Source organism: Lepidothrix coronata, unplaced genomic scaffold, assembly GCF_001604755.1.
Source record: "Lepidothrix coronata isolate B3197 unplaced genomic scaffold, Lepidothrix_coronata-1.0 Scaffold25, whole genome shotgun sequence".
Taxonomy (NCBI): Eukaryota; Metazoa; Chordata; class Aves; order Passeriformes; family Pipridae; genus Lepidothrix; species Lepidothrix coronata.
The window spans coordinates 7,276,682-7,297,631 of record NW_016690205.1 but is presented as its reverse complement, the minus strand read 5'-3'; the positions used below and the strand labels follow the sequence as shown (position 1 = coordinate 7,297,631).

At 36.1% G+C, this 20,950-nt stretch overlaps 1 protein-coding gene across 5 annotated transcripts in view; it reads left to right on the top strand.

The window, feature by feature from the left end:
* The window catches only part of CFAP46 (cilia and flagella associated protein 46), a 66,449-nt gene that overhangs the window by 11,345 nt on the left and 34,154 nt on the right, over positions 1–20,950 (top strand). For all 5 annotated transcript variants that reach the window (XR_001873889.1, XM_017809165.1, XM_017809166.1 and 2 more), the window contains exons 11-26: positions 1,136–1,326; positions 2,010–2,238; positions 3,246–3,366; positions 5,327–5,450; positions 6,351–6,481; positions 7,843–7,985; positions 8,524–8,657; positions 10,223–10,435; positions 11,750–11,963; positions 12,293–12,436; positions 13,223–13,330; positions 15,217–15,398; positions 17,272–17,403; positions 18,200–18,365; positions 20,314–20,398; positions 20,507–20,645. Coding sequence is in view for 4 of the 5 variants with exons in the window: in XM_017809165.1 (XP_017664654.1) it covers positions 1,136–1,326; positions 2,010–2,238; positions 3,246–3,366; positions 5,327–5,450; positions 6,351–6,481; positions 7,843–7,985; positions 8,524–8,657; positions 10,223–10,435; positions 11,750–11,963; positions 12,293–12,436; positions 13,223–13,330; positions 15,217–15,398; positions 17,272–17,403; positions 18,200–18,365; positions 20,314–20,398; positions 20,507–20,645 (2,456 nt within the window). In the remaining variant the exon portion in view is untranslated. The remainder of the gene's footprint in view (positions 1–1,135; positions 1,327–2,009; positions 2,239–3,245; positions 3,367–5,326; positions 5,451–6,350; positions 6,482–7,842; positions 7,986–8,523; positions 8,658–10,222; positions 10,436–11,749; positions 11,964–12,292; positions 12,437–13,222; positions 13,331–15,216; positions 15,399–17,271; positions 17,404–18,199; positions 18,366–20,313; positions 20,399–20,506; positions 20,646–20,950) is intronic.

The following is a 20,950-nucleotide window of genomic DNA, read 5'->3' as shown; positions in this document are numbered from 1 at the left end:
ATAATATATATAACTTTCCGAGAGCAAAGATGGCAGCATTGAGGCATGGAAGGGCAACCCTCTCATGTTTTCGTATTTTGCCTTTGTGGGAGATGTTTTCATTGAATATCTTGAGTTGGAAGGAACCACTAAGGATTGCCAAGTCCATCTCAGCTGTGATTGCATGTTATGGGCAGTCTCATACAAATTCTTATGTCAGAGGAATAGAGTATTCCTGATAAATTGTTACACTGGGAGGGGGGGGATTTTCTTAGATTTCTGTGATCAGTTGACTCAGTTATGATTCAGACCATCAAAAGCAGAAGCCTAAGTATCAATGTTGTCAGTGGTGTTAGAGAAATGCCTACAGTGAGCATCTTAGAAGAGCTCTTAGAGTCACCTAAAGTTCCTAAAATGGGAAGTAGGAATATATTTAATGGAAACTGGTAGTGCATGAACTTACTCCTATCTATGGCTGTGCTCATTTTGGAGTTGAAATTCTATTCACCTTTTGAAAAAAAAGAAAATTTCAGTAATTCCTCATAATATGAAACATTACTAATGCTAAAATGTAAAATAGGATATTTCGGTATTTCTAAAATTCTGGGCTGTGGTGTCTGCATTTGGAGAGGTTTTTTTGTTTGATTTTTTTTTTTAATTGCCTACCTCTAAAAATAACGTAATAAATGGCACATGTCTGTTAATGTAGGTAAGGGTTTGCTTTTAGATTTAATGAAATTAACCAAATTTAATTGACAATGTGGCAAATCCTGTTCATAATATTACTTTTTTTCCTCTCCTGTGCAAAGTTGGTACCTTAGTATGAAAAAACAAAAAAGCTAAGCCTTCTGAATTCACAAATATTCACAATTACCAATTTCTATTTATCATAAGGAAGGGGAATAGCTGACAGACTTCTGCCTCAAATATATAATGGCAGCCTGGAGTACCTAAAAGAAACATTCCTTAGTTATCAATACCTATTTACAAAATAAGCTTTTATTAAAGGAATTATTAAAAAAAAAGCTTCCAAAGTCTGCTGGCTGAGGGACTGTTTTCTACTGAAAATAGTCCAAAGGTTAAAATTTGGAGGAACATGTAAGAAGTTGTAGTTGTTAAATGCAGTATACGCTAATTAATTTTTCGTTTATGCCAGGGTCAGCTGGAATTGATAAAAAATCTTGACTTAAGCTTAAAACGTGCAGTTCAGTTGGGAGATCCTAATGTGATTCAGGTTGTTTGTGCAACCCAGTGGAATCTGTGCTTGCCACTGCTACAGCACAACTTGCACCAACACGTGCGAAAGCCCTTGATCTCAGTTGCTGATGCCCTTGAAGAGATTGACAGGTAATTTTCTGTGCTGTGCACTTTTTTATTTGTTACTTTGGAAGGTCTCAGCATCAAACGCATTTAAAAGCTCAAGTTCTCTGATAATAAGCATCTTTGAGAATTTTCCACTCACTTGTAATAAATGCATGTCTGCATGTTGTATACAATTCCCCATTAATCACTGAAATACAGGTTCCTTTCAGGCAAAATCTCACACTGTTTAATGACCTGCAGCAAATATTGAAATACTTTAGGAAGACTTGCTCAGTCAGATGGGCTCTGACGTGGCCATACATGAGTTCTGTGGCAGATGTTTGATAGGCTTGAAAACCTTTCTCCTTTTCTCTTTCTCATGACATCGCTTTCATTTATCTAATTTTTTTCTTCTCCCTGAAAATAATCTAAAGTAGCACTTAGAGCTCTGAGCTGGCATGAACAGCTTCCTGGAGCAGGTGATGGATAGGGAGCCCAGTGTACCTGAGGCTGGGGAATGTGCAGGTTTTGGGGAAAACATGCTGGTTTCATGGAGTGGTGTGAGCATGATAGTGAAAATGAAAGAAACAAGTCAGTTATAAAGGGAGCATCGATTTTCGTACTATAGTTGCTTTCAATTATTGAGTTTCACCTTTTTGTGAGTTCTATGTCTAAGAATTTTAGTGTGCCTCATTTTGATGGTTTGCACTTAAATTTGTGTTCCTCAGCACGTTGACGTTGTTGCGTTGCCAAGTTCACATGGAAATAGCTCGTATTGAAGAAGATGGGGATAGACTGGAGGCTGCTGTGGGACATTTGCAAAAAGCTATTCAGGTGGACAGCAGTGGGCAGTACCAAGAACATCTGAGACTGACTTTGAACCGCGTTCATTGGTGCACGGTGCTGTACCAGGCACCTGAGCGTCAGGAGGACCGGGCGGGAGTGATGATTGAACAGGTAATCAGGAGGAACAAGGGCTGTAGCTGGAACAGATTTGTTTATTAAATTCCAGCAGAGGAGAGCCAGCTGTTCAGCAGAACTGGGTATTAGTAGAGCCAGCATTGGCTTGCATTCAGCAAATTGTCATTGAAGTGGTCGTGCTGCTTCACAGCCTGAAGGTTGTGATAGAGGATTTTTTCCCAGATACATTAAAAATTTATTTATTGGGGGGAGGGAGGGAGTTGTTAATTAGCAAAAATATCAGCAAAGAAGAAGCTTATTAGCAATTGTCAGCAATTAGGATTTCATTGCATGAAACGGTGTTTTATTTAATGAGGAGAGTAGTGTCCAAATAGCTGAACATCCTGGCTGGCTTCAGGATAAATCAGTATTATGTGACACTTACAAATGCTGCTAAATAATATAATGTAAAGTCAAAGTGTAGTCATTGTCAAGAGTTACTGCATCTAATTCTGTTGTGCTGCCTCAGCACCTGAACAAAAATCATGCTGGCAACAGATTTTTTTGTCTGGTTTTAACGCTTTTCCATACAAGCTTACTCTGTTTAAGTGTTACTTTAAAAAAAGCACTTACACCTCCTCTGACTTGGACTCATTCTGAGAAGACCAGGAATTTTTTAATATTTTGTAGCAACTCCTTATTATTGCACTATGGATGTGTTACTGTTGATTTGTAAATAAATACTGTTCTTTGTTTAAGAAGGTATAACATAATGACAGGTTATATACTGAGGAATATACTGTAAGGTTGCATGGGCAGCACGAACGGTACTTCATAATAAATTATCCTTGGTGTATTGAATATCAAAACAGAAGTTCCACAGTCACTTTCAATGACAATAATACTGCAGAATGATGTTTAAGATACATGAGGATACACAATTGCTAAAGGTATTTCTTTGGTAGTAGCAAGTTATATGATCTGCATTCTGTTATGTTTAGTAAATAAGGTGTAGTTGGGATATAAAATGAGCCTTATAGCAATGAGTTCTTTTCTTTACATAGGCTAAAAGGGGAAAACAAAAGGACGATGTGAGGAAAAAGAGATCCCTTCTGGTAAATGCAGGTCTTGCACTGGCTCCTGATACATTTCGAATAGTCCTTGACAGTGAAAATGAAGCTAAAGGTAAAGTTCATTTCTGTGACTAAAATTTACTGCACCTTGTCTGCTTTGCACACTCTTAAAGGCTGGACACAGCATCTAATGCAACATAAGAGAGTGTTGCAGTGCAGATGAAGTGACAGTTCTGCTGAATTCTGTGGCACAGTTCCTATCAATATTATTAGGGATCTAAAAGTTGTACTGTGATACTGGAAAAGGTGTTGTTTTGCCCTCCAGATTTGTCTAAACCTTCCTGTTGTGCTGTAGTGGGCTGGAAGTAGTTCTAGTTTATTTTCACTATGAGCAACTCCTGATGTTCTTATTCAAGGTCATTTTTAAGTGGTGTTTTCAGAAGTTTCACCCCATTATACTCTGTGTTAATTACATAGTGTGTTCATTCTGTATTATACTTGTCTTTCTATTCTAAAATCTTGCTTTTGAGAGCTTGAGTTCTGTACAGAGATTGAGGCACTAATTCATTTTACCTTCTAAAACACTGAACACAACACTGAACACTAAGGCACATGTTCCTTGTGCCTCACACAGCTTTGATTTGTGACTATACAGCCTGTGGTTGAAGACTTTTCAGACTGCTTGAAGTGTTTTTTTCTTGTTGTGGTAATAAAGCAAGTGTGTGACTAATGTCACTAACTTTGAGTGTACCTGGTGTGATCCCATGGTAGAGATTGTGTAGGAAGTGCTATAGGAGGAATCCTGTAGCTCCCAAAGGAGCCTGTTTATTCCATGGAAGACCTTGCAGTTCTCTCATGCCACCTGCTCAGCCAGGCCACAACGTTGACCCTCCACATCCCCATTTCAAACTTGATCAACTGATCACTTACAAGCCAGGGTCTTATTTACAGATCAACTGTTCCACTCTGTGCAGTCCTTTTTAGTATGTGAAAACGATGCCATTTTCATATATGATTTAAACAGAAAAAATGCATTTTATTTGTGAAATTAAGAGGATTTTAAGCATGCAAGTCTCCTTGCTTTTAAATTTTCAGTTGACAACTGTAAAATTACTTCTGAAGTTCCTGAGAATACATCTTGGTATACATTAACCTTCCAAGATGAGTCATTAAAATGAGTGAGATTATTACAACATTAGAAAAATCATAGGACTTCATTTGACACAAGACTTTATAAAATTTTGTTGTGAAAAATTTCATTTTTTTGTGAGGCTGTCATCTAAGCAGTGAGTTTTTTGCTTTTTCCATGACAAATTGCAACAAGCTCACACATGTTTATTGAAGGAGTAAGAAAATATATATGCAACTCTATTATTAAAATGCACATAGGACAGGACATCAGATTTGTAGTGGTTTTTTTCAGTTGCATAAAACCCTTTCATTCTATTTTGACGTATACGATTGGCTAATTTAGTGAGAGCAGCACCCACAGATCCAGAGAACAATGTCCTTCTTCAATCCATAATTCTTTCCAACCTGATGTTATTTCCAGCATGATATTGCTGTCACTGTGCCTTGTACTGGACAGGTTCTGTCAGTGCTCTGTGCATAGCTGGATAGCACAGAGGTAGCACAGAGGTATCACATGCTGGACAGTGCATTGCAAAAGATATTTAGCAAGAACAGTAAGACACTGTGCCTTCCTCTTGTTGCTGTAAGTGAACCTGTTTATATGTGTATTTTAAAGTCAGAAGTACTTTTAATGTACTAGAGCACTATATGTCCTGTCAGAAAAGAGGTGTACTTGAAATATTTGGGGTCAAACAAACATAGATCAGTTTTTGGGTGAGACAACTACATGTGAAGATCTAGAAAAAAGCAGAGTAGGTGCTGGTGGGATATGGACCTTTTCATGTTGGTTGGTTGGTTTGGGGAAAGCTTGAAGGAATGAGAAAAGGGCTTGATTTTGAATGTTTCACCAAGTAATTATGAATGAAATTGCTTGCCCTTCATGTGGATTTTTTAATCTCTTTTATTTAAGAACTACTTTAAATTCTTATTTCTTTGCAAAGTTTCCTCAGGTAAAAGTACGAGTCAAATAAGCTTCCTCTGTGCAAAAGCCCAGCATCACACTAGGAGTGTGGGGAAAGTTGATGAGCATTTGAAACACCTGAGAAATGAAAATGTCAGAGAGAGGTAATTACTGCAGGCCAGAAGTGTCTCTTTTGTCTTGTGTAGAAGTGTCTGAGGGCAAAGTTTCTCTTGCAGAGGTTCAGTTTCTGGATGGTACCTTGGAAGAGGCTGAGTAATTGAATCAGCCCTGGAAAAGCTTTGAAGTGTGTGTTTAATTCCTGACAAGCTCTGTTATGTTCCCATGCTGTGCAGAGCTGTGTTCTTTCCCTGTTCCTAATCTGCTCTCACATGCACCTAACTCACTTGGTCTGTTGATAGAAGTTCAGCACAAAGAAGGATGAGTTGAATAAAGCTTGTCCTTGATGTACAGTTGAAACTTGGAAGTGTCCCGTCCTTTTAGGTCCTTGTACCACACCATATGCTACAACTTTTTTGGTAAAAGATTAAGTTTTACATTCTGAAAGTCAGATTAACCTGTAGGAAAATGTCAGGTTCCATTTTGACAATTATCATTTTGTCATTCTTTATGTAAAAGGAGGTGTCTCCTTTTTTGCTGCACTAAAACTTCCTGTGATGAAATTTAAAGTCTTTTGTTTTCTAAAATATTCTGAACCCAAACTTGTTTTCAAGACGTATTTTTAAATTCTCAACATCTGTTTTTAAGTATTTAGTTTACTTTCTAAGACAGAACATTAGGGTCGTCACACACATTTGAAATTTCAGTATAGTTACCATCCAAAACAAGAATTTTGTCTCACTCTTGATATGCTGAGGAGATTCTTTTTAATTAATAAATTAATGATGTTATCTTTGCTACTGACAAGAAGACTTACATTTATTAATTTTGAGTAGATTTAATTGTTTTATCATGATAGCCATCATTATTGACATGATTTTTTTTTGATCCTGAACTGCGAAAGATAATCTTGCTTATAAATTAATTTTGTGTTTTTTCTTTGGTAGAATTATACTTTGGGCAGATTTGGCAAAAGTTGCACGTAAGCAGGAAGTCTGGGATGTGTGCCGTGCAGCATGTAGATTCTGCCTCTTGTATGAAGAGAACTTGTTTAGGAAGATATCAAAGCCTAAAAAAAGTAAGCGAACAATTTATTTTGAATGTTGTAAGAGGAACTTTTTCCTTATTTACTGGAGCTACTTGAAGGAGTCAGACAATTCTGTTTTCTTTCTTCCCATTCCCAAAGTTCCATGAGCACCTTGTCTGTCACCGTCTGTTGGCATACATGGAATATTCCTTCTACTTCCAAATCTAGAAATCAGTCAATACATTTTTTATTGCAGCCATACTCTGCCTTCAGAAATGTTTCACCAGTGGTGCAGGAAAGCACTTGTATGAAATGTATCTACCTGTATTAAGAAAACAGGTACATTCTCTAATGGTCATCTAGGTCCATATTATCCGTGCCTGAGGAACTTGAAGAAAAACGGGTTGTCAGTCGCTTTGTATGAGGCTCACATGGTAATTTTTACCTTTTTCCCTTATTCATCGGTTCCCTGAGGTATCCAACATTGTGCTCTATTCCTTGAGGGTCTGCTGGAAACCTGCCACACATGTTAAAAGAGTTCTTAGGCTGGCAAAAGCACTTTTAAATCTCCAGCTGCTTGGTGGCTTTTGCATGTGTCCGGTGAAGTTGATTTTGCCAGGGAGTTCATAAAACTCAACTTTAAGTGCAGATGAAATGCAGCTTTTTTCAGTAGCCAGTGTTAATTGAACCTATTCCACCTTTCTTCTCTAGATTGCTTCCAATGTCTGCTTAAAATAGGGCATGAATTTGCCTGTTTTCTTTCACAAGTTTTGCATTTCCAGACTAGCCATGTTTAATCTTTCAACTCTTTTTCCAAACTAAAGGGAAAAAGAAGTTCTTACCAGAAACTGAAGGCAACCATGCACCAAAAGCATCATCAGTAGAAACTGGTGTGTTCTTACAAACTCCGTGTTTATATTCAAATAACTGAGTCCTTTTTCTTCGTTATTAAAGCAAAGAAAAATACTGCTTATTTTCTCTTTACTGATGTGTGAGTTACCAGAAAGTCAGCCCAGTCCAGGTTTAAACACACAAAGACTTCAGCCACTACAGAAGGTTCAGTACTTCATTTCCATGAATGCAATAATTAACTAGAGGCCATGGGGTCTATTCACACTAAGGTAATTTCAGTGTGCACTTAATGACTGGAGCAAGTTATTTGCTGCAAATATTGAAGTTTATGCACAAATGCAGCAAAAATTACAGGTAACCAAGGTCTCAGCACTGCCTAAGAACAGGCTTTGAATGCAATAAATGGTACTAATGCGAAAAATTAATTATGTGAAATAATTTTAAGTATTTTCTTACTAACTCTTCCTTGGGGATTTAAGAATGTGTGGGGATTTGTAAATTGTAAATTGAGGGTAATGATTTGCATGAAAATAATAATGGTGTTATTTATTTATTTTTAGCACGGAAGAGCAAAGCTGGTGCAGCTATGATGGTTAATGGTCAAGGTGACACCTCAGGAGAATCATTGCTACCTGCTAATTCCTTCTCTTTAGAAACAGATTCACTGAGAATACTAGCAGAAATAAGATTCATTAATGCAGAGGTAAATAAATTACACAACTGTCATTCATATTTGTTTCATTTAGTTTTGTTTTATGTATAATTTTATGCATACATCTTAAAGCACTGGTATTATGAGTTTAGTTGTTTTCTATCTCCCTAGGAACTAGAGGATGAAGTAGTTTCATGAAGCATCCTGTCAAAATACTGTGTGAATGTAACTATAGCAATAGTTTCACTGCAGGTCATGATAACACTTTTTTACAAGAGATTCTACTGTAAATGTTTAACATGACATTATATTTCTGGATCCCTAAAGTTCCAGCATGATTAAAAAAATTTATATACATAAAATATGTTTTTTTTTCCTCAATGTCATTGTTTAGTAAAATTGACTGTAGACAATTTTAAGATTATGAAGCATTTTGTATTATATTTCATATAGTTGTACGTACCTGTACAACATCTGAAAAAGTATTTTGTATTTTCTAATTTTTGGAGAGGTAACTTCTATACTGAGTAATAGTCTGTTTTCACAGTGATAACCTCCGTAGATAATTTATTTCTCTGTGTCTTTCCAGGCAACTGTTCATTTACTAAGATTGCAGGGAATTGAACTGAATGATCGTGCTGTACCTCCAGAAGACACAAACCAGGATCATCCAGGAGATGTTTCATATCTTCTGGAAAATGATCCAGAATGGAAAACATACAGGTGCTTTTCCTTAATATGTGTCAAGACCCAGGAACTCTAATAGACCATTATTATCAGACACAGATAATTGCAGAAGCTATTTCTCCTTAGTAAAATTTGTCACCATATTCTTTATTTTTGTAGGTTTTCATGGTAAAAGAAAAAGGTTCTAAGAAAATAGTTTGAAAAAATTTTTCTTTTGTTTGCTTTCATTCTGGAGTGTGGATTTTCTTTTTCATTTAGCATTTACTTCTCTGAAACTAGAAGTTAGTATTCCAGGCTTAAAAACTATTAGATCTGTCTATATCAACATTTAGATAATTAAATTTTATATTTAAAAATGTTTTCCCAAATCAAAAAACTCTTTGTCTTGCTTTATAGCTCCTGTAACCACAATGATTTCGTAGTACTCAATGCATACAATGAATTATTTCAGTTTGCAGATCTTGTCTATTCCATCCAATCAGCTGAAATGAATCTGGGAGAGTAGAATATAGCAAGTATTGTTTTTCTCTGATCTCACACAATTATTTCTTGCAAAGGAGAAGAGGAGGGAGAATTCTGAGATGACACTTTGACTCTCTGCTGTTCCCATTCGTGCTGATGCTTGCCTTGTTGTGGCAGTGGTCATGTCCTGACAGAGCAGGGTGGCAGAGTTGTGTCCCTGGGTCTGTTCATTCAGTCTGAATATTAAGTAAAGTTTTTCACATTGTCTGCTTGCAGATACTCAGTAAAGCAAGAAAAATTATTAGCTGATCAGAGCCAAGGGGCAAAGATGAGAACTCTGTTCCAAAATTTGCTACCAGCTTTTTTTTGAGTTTACCCATTCGATTAAAAACCCATAGGAAAAAAAGCACTTTGTGTCCTGTACCATTGTTGACATAGTAATACCCAGTGTCAGTTTGTGCTTTTGGCTTTGTAACTTTGTAACCATTACCATTCTGTCTGGTCATTTAAGACTGTATTTTTAATATTGCTTTTTCTAAGTAATGGTACACTTTGATAATTAACTAAATAAAAAGAAAATGAAGTTATTGAAAGAAAGCTATCGCACAGACTGTGAAAAGGATGTTTGCTCTATTAAAAATGAATACAATATTTCAGAGCATCTGAAAATGCCTTTGAGTGCAAGAACACGTGCAGTTTTAAGTACAAAAGATATGTCCTTAGCTCCTGAGTGGAACTTGGAATGCACTTATATCTATATCCAAGGAGAGCCCTGCCATGGATATTTAATGATTTCTGGCACTGCTGGGGGCAGTGCCATCACATGTACCACACATACATTTAAAAAAAAAAAACCATGTGCATGAAGCATGAACCACAGACACTATTTCTGAAGCTAATAACAGTTGGGTGTCAGAGATGATTCATTTTATGTGGATACTATTTCCTTTCCTGAGTCATCATCTCATCCAAGTAAAATACCAGTCAGTGGATGAGGACTTAATAAATGCAACTGAAAAGTAATTAAATTTTTGTTCTTGTAGTTGGTTGAGATGTACTACTGCATATTTAACCTTACCATATAATTCCTTCTAGCGTTGAAGGTTTGGAATAACAACTTCTTTATGCTAATTTTACAGTTTATGGATAGACTGCTTATCTCAGTATGCTATGGAAAACTTCCAGCGTGCAGCTGAAATAGGAGAACAACTGAATGAAGCCTGGATTGTTCACAATGCTGTGGTGTATATCTTAAATTACAACAGACATCTGATTTCTTCAGGAAGACAGAGGGAAATCATTGAGTATCTGCAGACTCTCCTTGGAGCCATCAAGACTGTTGGATACAATGGGTAAATTTAGATGTTTGGATATGAACATGCTCTTTTTTTCTAAAACATAGGAAATATTTTTGCAAACAGCATAAGTCACTTTGTGCTGTGAAAGATGTTTCTTGATGGCTTTCATTAGTAGTGGAAGGACTTTGGTGTATATATAGAGTAGCTCAGAAGGTAAATTTAATTTTCTGATGTGAAAATTACATTTGAATCCTTTCTATTTGTTCTTTGTTACTATACACTATAAGCTGTATTAACTTTAGACCAATCAATATTAATTTCTCTTCATTGTGGAATATGCAAGTAAAAATAGCATTTTGTTAAGCTAGTCAGAAAACTGGGAGAATTTTCTTAGACTATGAGTTTGCAGGACAGCTCAAGATGTGTAGTTTGTTTTCATTTACTCTGAAGTTGAACTATATTGTAAATATAATGCATTGTAAATATTTCTAATCATAGCAAGGTGGTTATTACTGGTTCTGAAGTCAGAGAAAATAGAAAATAAAATAAATAAAGGGGATTTGCACATTAATAGACTATGAAAAGAGGAATAGATTCCACAGTGGTTTGGAGAAATCCCGTGCTGTAGTAAATGCAGTGGCAAAATGATTGACTATTGCAGAGGAGATGCTCCAGTCAAAGTCTGACTGTGGGACACAGTCCTGGAAATTTTAGCACATTATTGGCAGTGACCTCAGCACCAGGCGGGGAAAGGACCAGCAGCAAATAAGTCTCTTTTAACAGTACTGGGTAACAAAACCTAAATTGCAGTTTGTGCAGAGGTGAAGACCGGTAATACCTGCTTATTAATTTTGATACTTATGTTAGTTTATATCTCAGCAATAATCTCTTAATTGTAATTCAGTTCATGTTTTCTCAAAAAAAACCCCCAAAAATTCCAGCTCAGTAGTGGATTGGCATGATAGCCAGAAACAAATGGGTCCATGTGAAGGGTTTGGCTTAGGGTAATTGGTTAGAAAATAGTTATTATTTTCGTGTATAGCAGCCTTGCTAATAAAAAGTTATGTTTTAGTGTTTGTCTGACATAAATATGAATTTTAGGGGTTTTTTTCTGTGATGAAAGAGAAGCTTCAATTATAGAAAGAGCTTAAAAAATAGATGTAAACTATGACAATTGATTGTGGGTTTTGTAGTTTTAACAATTTAAACTGCTTTTCCAATGGCCAAATTTTTTTACAACATCTATAATTTTAGTTTCTATGAAAAAAATAGATTTTCAAGTAATACTCATTACTTGAAAACAATAAATTTTATTCCTGCCTTTGATCTGATGCAGTGTGCACTTCTGATTTTTGTTTTCTTCTACAGAAGTACTGAGATTTTACTGATGTTATGTAACGCTTTGGCTCGGGGCCTAATTATTCCTTGGATTCCAGAGCCAAAACCTGCTGAGGAGAAAGAAGAAGATACAGCAGTAGACAATGGCAGAAAAGCTGCAGGAAAGAAACAGGAAAAGGCAAATGTCACCCAGTCTCTCTTGGTAGATCCTAGTGGACTTTCTGACATCCAAGCTGCCCTAGAGGTACAACCTCCTTATTTTTGTAGTTCCTTTTGTTCTGCTGTCATATATTACAATTCCTATAAATTCAGTAGTAGAATTTTCTGTAGAAAGATAACATCTTTTGCAGTTCTGCCACATAGATCCTCCACTGGAGCTCCTTACCAGCTTGGGGCTCAGGGCTGTAACTTCCATTTGCCTTGTGAACTCACCTAAAGGAGATGTTGTCAGGCTTAGAGATGCGTGTGCAATAATTTTAAAATAACTAATGAATGGCATGTTCTGTACAAGAAGCTTTCCACATTTCTCCTGTGTTTCAGGTTTCTGTTTTTTTTTTTTGTTCTGGTGTTTAGATTTGTGACTTTGCCCTAAGTGTGATGACTGGAACCACACCTAAGGGAACCGTCCCTGTTGCTGCACAACAACAGGTCATTGCTACCTGGGTGAAAGCAAAGCAGTTAAATCAGCAGCAGATCAATCTTGGGACTCAGGAGGAGGTATGATTTCCCTGAAATCCTGCATAATAATGAAACTTTCCAAAGAAAAGTTAAACTCATATATTCATTTAATAATGACTGAAATTATCAATGTATAATTTCTTTTGTATATTTGAATACAATGTGAAAATAAATTTTGGCTGTAGTTCCAACAAATCTTTATGGAACATAGCAAATTTTTGACATTGGGCATAGCAATGAGTCTACATTTCTTAAATCTGCCCTCTGTTGTTTGCTGCCATGGTGGCATTTGTTATATGATGACTGTTGAGCAGAATTGATCTTGAATTCATACGTGTAAAATAATAAAATGGCTACATTAAAAATTTTAAGAAAAGTCATCTATATTTATATCAACATTTATTATGGCCTCTTTATGAATAGATTATAGACCTAGTAAGTTGGAAAGCAATATTTTATTCCTTTTTTTTTTAATAATGTCTATAAAACTGGAATCCCCCAGTGAAATATGAAATCTACCTTCACTGTATTGTTGATGGGGATTTTTAGTGTTAAAACTGTAGTGGTTCAGAGTTCACAATGTTAATTAAACATGTATAAATACATAAAATCCCCTTTTTTAAGGACACAGTAGAGATGAGGACTTGCTTAAAGCAAATTGAGGTTTTCAAGCATTATTATTATTATTATTATTATTATTATTATTATTATTATTATTATTATTATTATTATTATTATTATTACCCTGTCATCTCAACTAATGTTCTTAATATTACTGACTTGCAAAAAAAAAAATCTCAATGTGAATTTTTTGTTTCTGCTTAGAATAATGATGAAGCACAAAATCCTATGGCAAGAATTCTTATTGGTCTGGAAATGTATTCATGTAATGGCTTGGGTCTCATGGATTTCACTGTTCCTAGCTTATCTGAGGTATTTTTTTTAATTAGTTCTTGAGTTTTTAAAACTTGAATATTATAAATGTGATTTCAGTTTCAATTTTCAATGGAGGCAAAATTAATTTGGAAACTTTTATTGTACCATTATTTCCTTTAAAACTTTCCAAATGGTTGAATATTTGTGACAGGAAAAAGATTTTTGTGACAGAGTATTTTCATTTCTCCAAAGAACAGATTGCATTAGAATTATGTCTATGTTGCTTTAACAGATTGTTTCCATAACCAACAGATGAGTTTTGTGGGTTCAGGTAAATTCTATACAGAACCATGCTTCTAACCTTTCATTTTTCTTGTTGAGAAAACTTAGTAGAATCACAGAGTTGTTTAGATTGGAAAAGCCTCCTGAGACCGTCGAGTCCAACCATTCCCCCAGCACTGCCAAGGCCACCACTAACCCATGTCCCCAAATACCACATCCAAATGGCCTTTAAATCCCTCCAGGGATGGGGACTCCACCGCTACCCTGGGCAGCTGTGCCAGGGCTGGACAATATTTTCAGTGAAAAAATTTCTTCAATATCCAACCTAAACCTCCCCTGGCACAACTTGAGGCCATTTCCTCTTGTCCTGTTCCTTGTTCCCTGGGAGCAGAGCCCAACGCCCACCTGGCTCCACCCTCCTGTCAGGGAGTTACAGGGAGGTTTAGGGTTCATATTAGAAGTATTCAAAATTTCAACAGGAAACTTCACATAATAGTGAAGTTACTTTTGACAGTTACAAGGTAGAATAACTACACTTGGTTAATATTTAAAGAATTAGGTGACTTTTTGATGAGTCTTATACAATGTGTGTTTTCTTAAAGTGCTTGCTTTTGGTTGGTCTTCTCTAATGACTCACACTGAATAGTGCCACAGTTTTCCTGTGATCCTGTTGGTTACCAGTCTGTTCAAGAGCAATAGAGGTAGTGTAGAAAGCTTTATAGCTCATATTTTCAAAACAGGGAGTTGTAGCCTTACCTGTTTGATTACCACAGTTATAATTTCTAACTCTTGTAAAGAGCTTTCTTAACTGAGATGTATTTCCCCATTTAGCTGGGAATCTGGTGGCATTGGCTAACACTTCTGTAGAAGTCCTTCTTTCACAAGACTAGGTTCTGGGTCCTTATAAATATATAGGTATCTAATTCTAGTCAGTCTACAGATTTATGCCAAATACTATGAGTTTGCTTTAGCTGTTGCTTCACTGGCTTGGTTTTGTATAACAGTGTTGTAGTATCTTTGTTTGGACCAATTCATTAACAAGCACCGTTATCCTAAAAAGGTGGAACTTTGATACATACAAAAGAGATGAAAACATTTGGATCCTATAATGAAACTAGATATGAAACAACATATACATGTATAGATATATGTTTAGGTTGGAAAAGACCTCTAAGATTATGGAGTCCAAGCCTCCATATATATGACAACATATATAGCAACTATATGTTACAACAACTGGTTGTTGTAAAACCACTTCTATCTCCCATTCTTACCTTTGGCTTAACAAAAATGGTCTCTGAATTTTGATAGTCCTGTTCCACCGATTTTTGAAAGAGGACTGAGGACATAGAATAAGTCTTGGCATATACTTCTGGCCAAAGGGCATGCACACTTACAGCTGGATTTGCACACACTATAGTAATACTTATTACAAGATGAGTGATGCCTCTGTAGTGTATATTTTGGCTGTAATTGTAGCCCCTTAGTTTTCTACATGGTTTTATTATGTACTTGTTCCATGCCCAGTTGGTTGTAAGGAAGTCACAGCTGTAAGCATGTAAGTACTGTAGAACAGAGCATATTAAAACCCTGAAATTTAAACACTTTTTTTCTTCCTTTTTTTCCTTTTTTCTCTTTTTTCTTTATTTTTTCCTTCCTAGTTAGTGAAATTGTCTTTAGAATGCAGTTGGTCGGATTCCTTAGTGGAGCTGCAGACACTGACACGACTTATGTATTTTGCATACGTATCACACGCCTATGAAATAGTGACAACTTGTTCCAAAAGGATCTTGGAATCAGATAGGAATTCTGTCCACAACAGAGATGCTAAGAAATATGATGTGTAAGTACATGGAATTTTGCATGATACGGTGGTATACTTGAACTAAGCTTTGAAGAAAGAGTATAGAGGGTAAATGCATCTGATCACATAACCAAAAATGAAAGAATCTTTTTTACAAAAAAAGCCATACAGTTAGAGATGAAAGTGAAAGTAAAAGGCAGTGGGAGCTCCAGATTGTGGCACCGGACCCAGTTCAGGAAGACAGATGAAGTTTGTTATCCAAGGAAGTCAGCAGGTCATCCATCCATGTGTTTGGGCATCTTCCCAGGGAGCATTGCTTTTCTGAAATGATCTCTGGCAATTTTGACCCTTTTATAATCTCCAGGCAGAAAATAGCTGATTCAAGTTCTTCTGCTGATGCAAATTGCTTCCAGTGCTGACCTGCATCTAGTACACGAAGGGCCTACACAGTTCCTGGGCCAGGAGGGGTCTGGGGGTGATGAAAGGTAACAACAGCTCCTGTATTCCAGGCTCTGCTGTCAGGTAGCCTTTGTGGTCTTATTGCCACTATACATATGGGTGCAATAGGAATGTAACTCATTTCTTTAAAAACCAGTCTCTTACTTAACTTATTTGAAACTTTGATTCCAAAGAAAAAACCCCAAAAACCCACAAAAATATTTCATATATAAATGGATCTATTGGTGGAGTCCTTTATTATAAAAAGGTGACACCCTTTGATCCTTCTATTTTTTATATAATTTCTCCAAAAGCAGGAATTAATTTTATCAGAAGAGGGGAGAGTCAACTCCATTTAGCAGTAATTTTTTTGGAATGTAGGAAGTTTGAAATAAACATGTGAAGGAGTTTGGATACAATATATTGTTCCTTTTTTTCTCTGCAAAATAATTTCTCTATTAAAAACAGTGTTGTTTTCTGCCTGGGGAAAAAAAGCCATGTAAAACCAAGTAAAAGATCTTAATATGAAATACATATTTTCAGAACTTTACAGAAATTGGGAGTATACTTGCTGCACATCCAGCAATCTACAAAGTAATGAATGATAAAGTATTTGAATCTTTGACAAAGAAATGTAGTCATGCATTGTCAGTGCTGTTTCAAAAAATGGAAGACAGGCTCAGTGTTTCCTGATAAAGCACAGCCTGGGGACAGAGAGGTTGATTTTGATGTGTTGCTGAGTTGTGCTGTGGGCACTGGTGCCCTCTCGTGCACACAGACCGTGGCTGTCAGTTCGCACACAGGGTAGAACAGAGCAGCTGGAGTGTGCATCTGGTCATGGCTGCATTTGTAACTAAGACCTTAAAAAATCCTGCAAATTGTATTTTTCTTTTCTTACAAGGTCACTATTAGCCAAAAGTATCAATTTATTTGCTTATTAATTTTTAACTGATTAACTGTAGCATTGAAACCTACATTGTTTTCTTTTAAATGTAGTAGAACAGGATTCATATAAATTTCTCCAGAACCCTGTGCATAAGTTACCAGACATAAGCATTACAAATTCCAAAAGAAAGTATTAGAAATAGTCTAATTTTCCTGATTTCTGTTTTTAATTGCTTACTGTGTAAGTTCAATTTTGGACTAATATTTTGTTTGATGTATGACACTGAAACATGGGGAGAAAACTAAAAATCTATTTTCTTCCCTTGCTAAATATAGATAATGGTTTTTTTAATCTGATTTCACAGTTATATTCATTAGAGGTGTAAAAAAGATATTTTATTCTTTATTTTCACAAAATGTTCAGTTTTTAAATGTGTCTTGATTTTAAAAGGAAACTCAGTGGAAGCATTTGTAACTTCCAAAGCTAGGGACATCTATATAGTAGAAACTTGAAAAGCTCATTAATAGGAAATGGGATGGTCTTAGACTGGAAGACTTAGCACTTCTTGAAGTATTTGCCTTTATGCAGGCCAGGTAACAGACTGAAACAAGAAATGTTAAGCACTACTACCTGGATGCAAGGACAGAGCATAATGGAAAATTTGTCTGGAAGAAAACATCTGCGTGTAGCAGCAGCAAACGCCTTTGCTCAGAGTGCCAGGTATATTTTATTATGAGAGAAGACTAATATAAAACAGATCTAAAATTTGATTACAGATTTGGGGATCAGCATATTTTCTGCCAAGACTGATAAAATGCAAAAGAGTTGTGAGTTGAAGGGTGATCAGATTGCCAGTTTCAAAAAACTGCTTTTTTTTAAATAGTAGAACTATTCAGTTGTTGATTTTATTATACCAATGCATAATTTTTCACTGAATTTCCAAGCTTTTGCTCACTCAGCTGAGTTGTATCACTCAGCTGAGTGTTGTATCACTATCTGGAGAATTATTTTATGAATTCAAAGTAACATTTGCATTAAATATGCTCAAAGCTATTTGAATGCAGCTAGAGGCATTTGGGGCATGTTCGTGTGTTGCAGTGGCACTATGCTAAGCAAAATCCATGGCATGCTAATAATTGTTTTGCTCTATTTTTTAATGTCTTTTAGAATGAGAAATTAACATAACAGGAAGCAAAAAAAGTATATTATTCCAATGACAACATCTTAAGTAGATTTCTGCTATTTTTTAATGAATGCTCTTGATTTAAGATTATGCAGAAATACAATAAAGTCACTAATATGATACTTATTGCTACTTCTGAATGTGTGAAGGCGTTTGGTATATAAAAATGGAAAATAGCTTTTGTATGAAGCTCATATGCTAACTCCTCACTGCTGAGATTACGTATGGTGGTGTGCAGACCAGGTAAACCCAAATATTTGTAGAAATAAAATCCTTTATTTTGGCTATAGTGGGATTGTTTTCCCTCATTAAGGTGTACTTCTCTTTCTTCAGGCATGCAGGTGGAGCTGGGAATTATTCCCTTGTAATGTTTGCAGCGAGACACTTTTGGAATGCATGTTTACCTTTGCTGGGCTCTCCACATGACAGAGAACATCTTAAAGAACCTACTGAAATAATTCTTAAGAGTATAATTAAAGCAGAATCTAAAAATAAACAGGTAAGAATTTCTAATAGGTGTTGTAAACTGTGCTTGTGTTTAGTGATTGATGCTGATGGTAAAGAAACTTCAAGATACCTTTCCTAAAAGAGGAAAAGGACTTATTGCCATAAACACATTTCTGGTTTCTAAGCTGCATTAACATACCACACATTACACATACAGGGACTCACATAGTGATTTTTCCTCAACCCATATATAAATCACAAATAATCAGAGATGATGACTGGTCTCCTTATTATGGGTGTGTAGAAACTGATGAGTACAATGTGTACTTGGAAGCACAGTGAAGGTTGTAAGCTTAGTGGGACTTTGGCAGTGTTTAGATACATAACAGTAACTGCTCGTAAGCACAGTCCTAAAGTTTCATTTATTTCTAGGGATATATTTTAAACCAATAAAAAGGAATTATGTGTATATAGTTAACTCACCGCCACAGAGTATTTTCAGTGTGAATCCTTAGTAAGTTGTATTAAAAAGCAAAACTTTAATGTAGATAATGGAAGTTTACAGTTATAGGTAGCATAGATCTTTTATGTCTGAAAATGTTAGTAATTCTTAGGAGTTAGAAGTGAGTAACTTCAGATAATAGTTAGGAAAAAATATTTTCTATAAACAGAGTGTTCAGTATTTGATTATTTCTGGAGTTACTACATTTTTCAATTTTATAGTAATTTTGTAGTAACCCTTTTAAGAGGCAGGAACTGCTCTCCAGTGATCCTTGATTAGGCTAACTAGGGCAATTTTAAAATGCAGTCACATCTGGAGAAGCATATACCAGCAGATGTCCAGATTTTCATCCACCAATACCCCCAAATCCTTCACCGCAGGTCTGCTCTGATAGTGGGGTTTGCCCTGACACAGGTGCAGGACCTTGTTGAACTTCACCAGGTTCACTTGGGCCCACTGCTGAGGCCTGTCAGGGTCCCTCTGGGTGACATCCCTTCCCTCTAGTCAATGAACTCACCACTCACCTTGGTGTCACCAGCAGATTTGCTGAGAGTGCTCTCAACCCCCATGACTATGTCAGCAATGAACTAAACAGTATTGTCCCAGTAAGAACCTATGGGGGATACCATTGGGGAAACCACTGGTTTCCACTTGGACACTGAGCCAGTGACTGGAACTCTTTGGGTGCAGCCACCCAGCAACTTCCTTATCCATCTAACAGTCCATCCAGCAAACCTCTGTCTGTTCAATTCAGCAGCAACAAGGTTGTGGGGCACTGTATCGAAAGTCTCACAGAAATCCAGGTGGATGACATCCATAGTTCTTTCCTTGTCCACTGATGCAGTCACTCCATTGCAGAAGGGCACAAAATCAGTCATACTTTGTGCCTTCATGGAAGTAAATGCTGATTTCATCAAATCTGATAAATCTTTGATGATGCTAATGTAATAATTATCTAAAGGTTGTGGCAGTAGCTCAGTTAACTTATTAGCATCATCCTTTATGTATTCAATAGTCAGCATGTCATATGTGGATCTGTTTTTGAAACAAGATAATGAATTTATCTTTGAAGGTGGAAAACTCTGCTGTAGAGGAGGGCAAAGCAGTTCACAAGTCTCCTACCTTTGGTCGAGAATTGTGATAGTCAGATTTTCACAGGTAAAGCCTGGAGCAGGGCTGTAGGCTAGAGAGCTCCAGAGGGTCTCTGCCAACCTCAGCTGCTCTGATTCTCTGAGAGTGCTTCAAGTTTTCATGTTATTTAATCAGTGTAATGGATTGAATATTACTGAGTCTGGTTATTGTCTTATTGGGTTTGTATTATAGGACTTACTCTGGAGAAATGCTTGTGCCTTTCATGTGCTCAAGCAGCTATTTAAGTTACAGATTACTAGTTGATATTAACGATATGGATTGGTTTACAGATGAAACAGAAGTTCATTAATCCTTAAAGATATAACTGAAAGATTTTTGTTTTCCCCTTTTTTTTATGTCTCTTTAGGAAGAGAAAGCAATGTGGCCTTTGCATCAGTGGATTACAAAGGATTTTCAAAGTATCAGGTTATTAGATGAATGCTTTCTCCCAGGCATGTTCTTCCTTTTTTGGTCTGGTAATAAAAGAAACTCCAGTATTTTGTAATACCATTATTCTAATTCTGCAATATATTAATAAATAATTTGAATATACTTCAAAGGTGCTGAGGAAGATCTGACATTAAGAATCTCCTTATATGGGTTATTATGCCACATATATGCTGATAAAGCTGACTGGGAGACAGCACTAAAAGTCCTGGATGAAGCTAATCAAGTTTTGCCTCAGACAAGACACAAACTGTAAGCTGGTTGACTTATTTTTATTAAATTAAGCATCTCAATTCTTGAAAAGTATAAAACTCTTGAGTGCTTTTTTATTTTACATTGGGAAAATATTCCTATTTTATCAGCCTGTCTGTTCTTACAACAGAAGACAACGTTGTGTCTTTTCAATGAAAAAGACATGCACAGGCAGTGCTTCCTGTCATTAATCTGTTAATGTTTGTAAATTGAATTTTTTTAAAACTTGTATATAAGTAGTATCTTACTTTCCAAGGAAATAGGTGCATGAAATGTGGCTATATAGCACAAGGTTTAATTTTCCT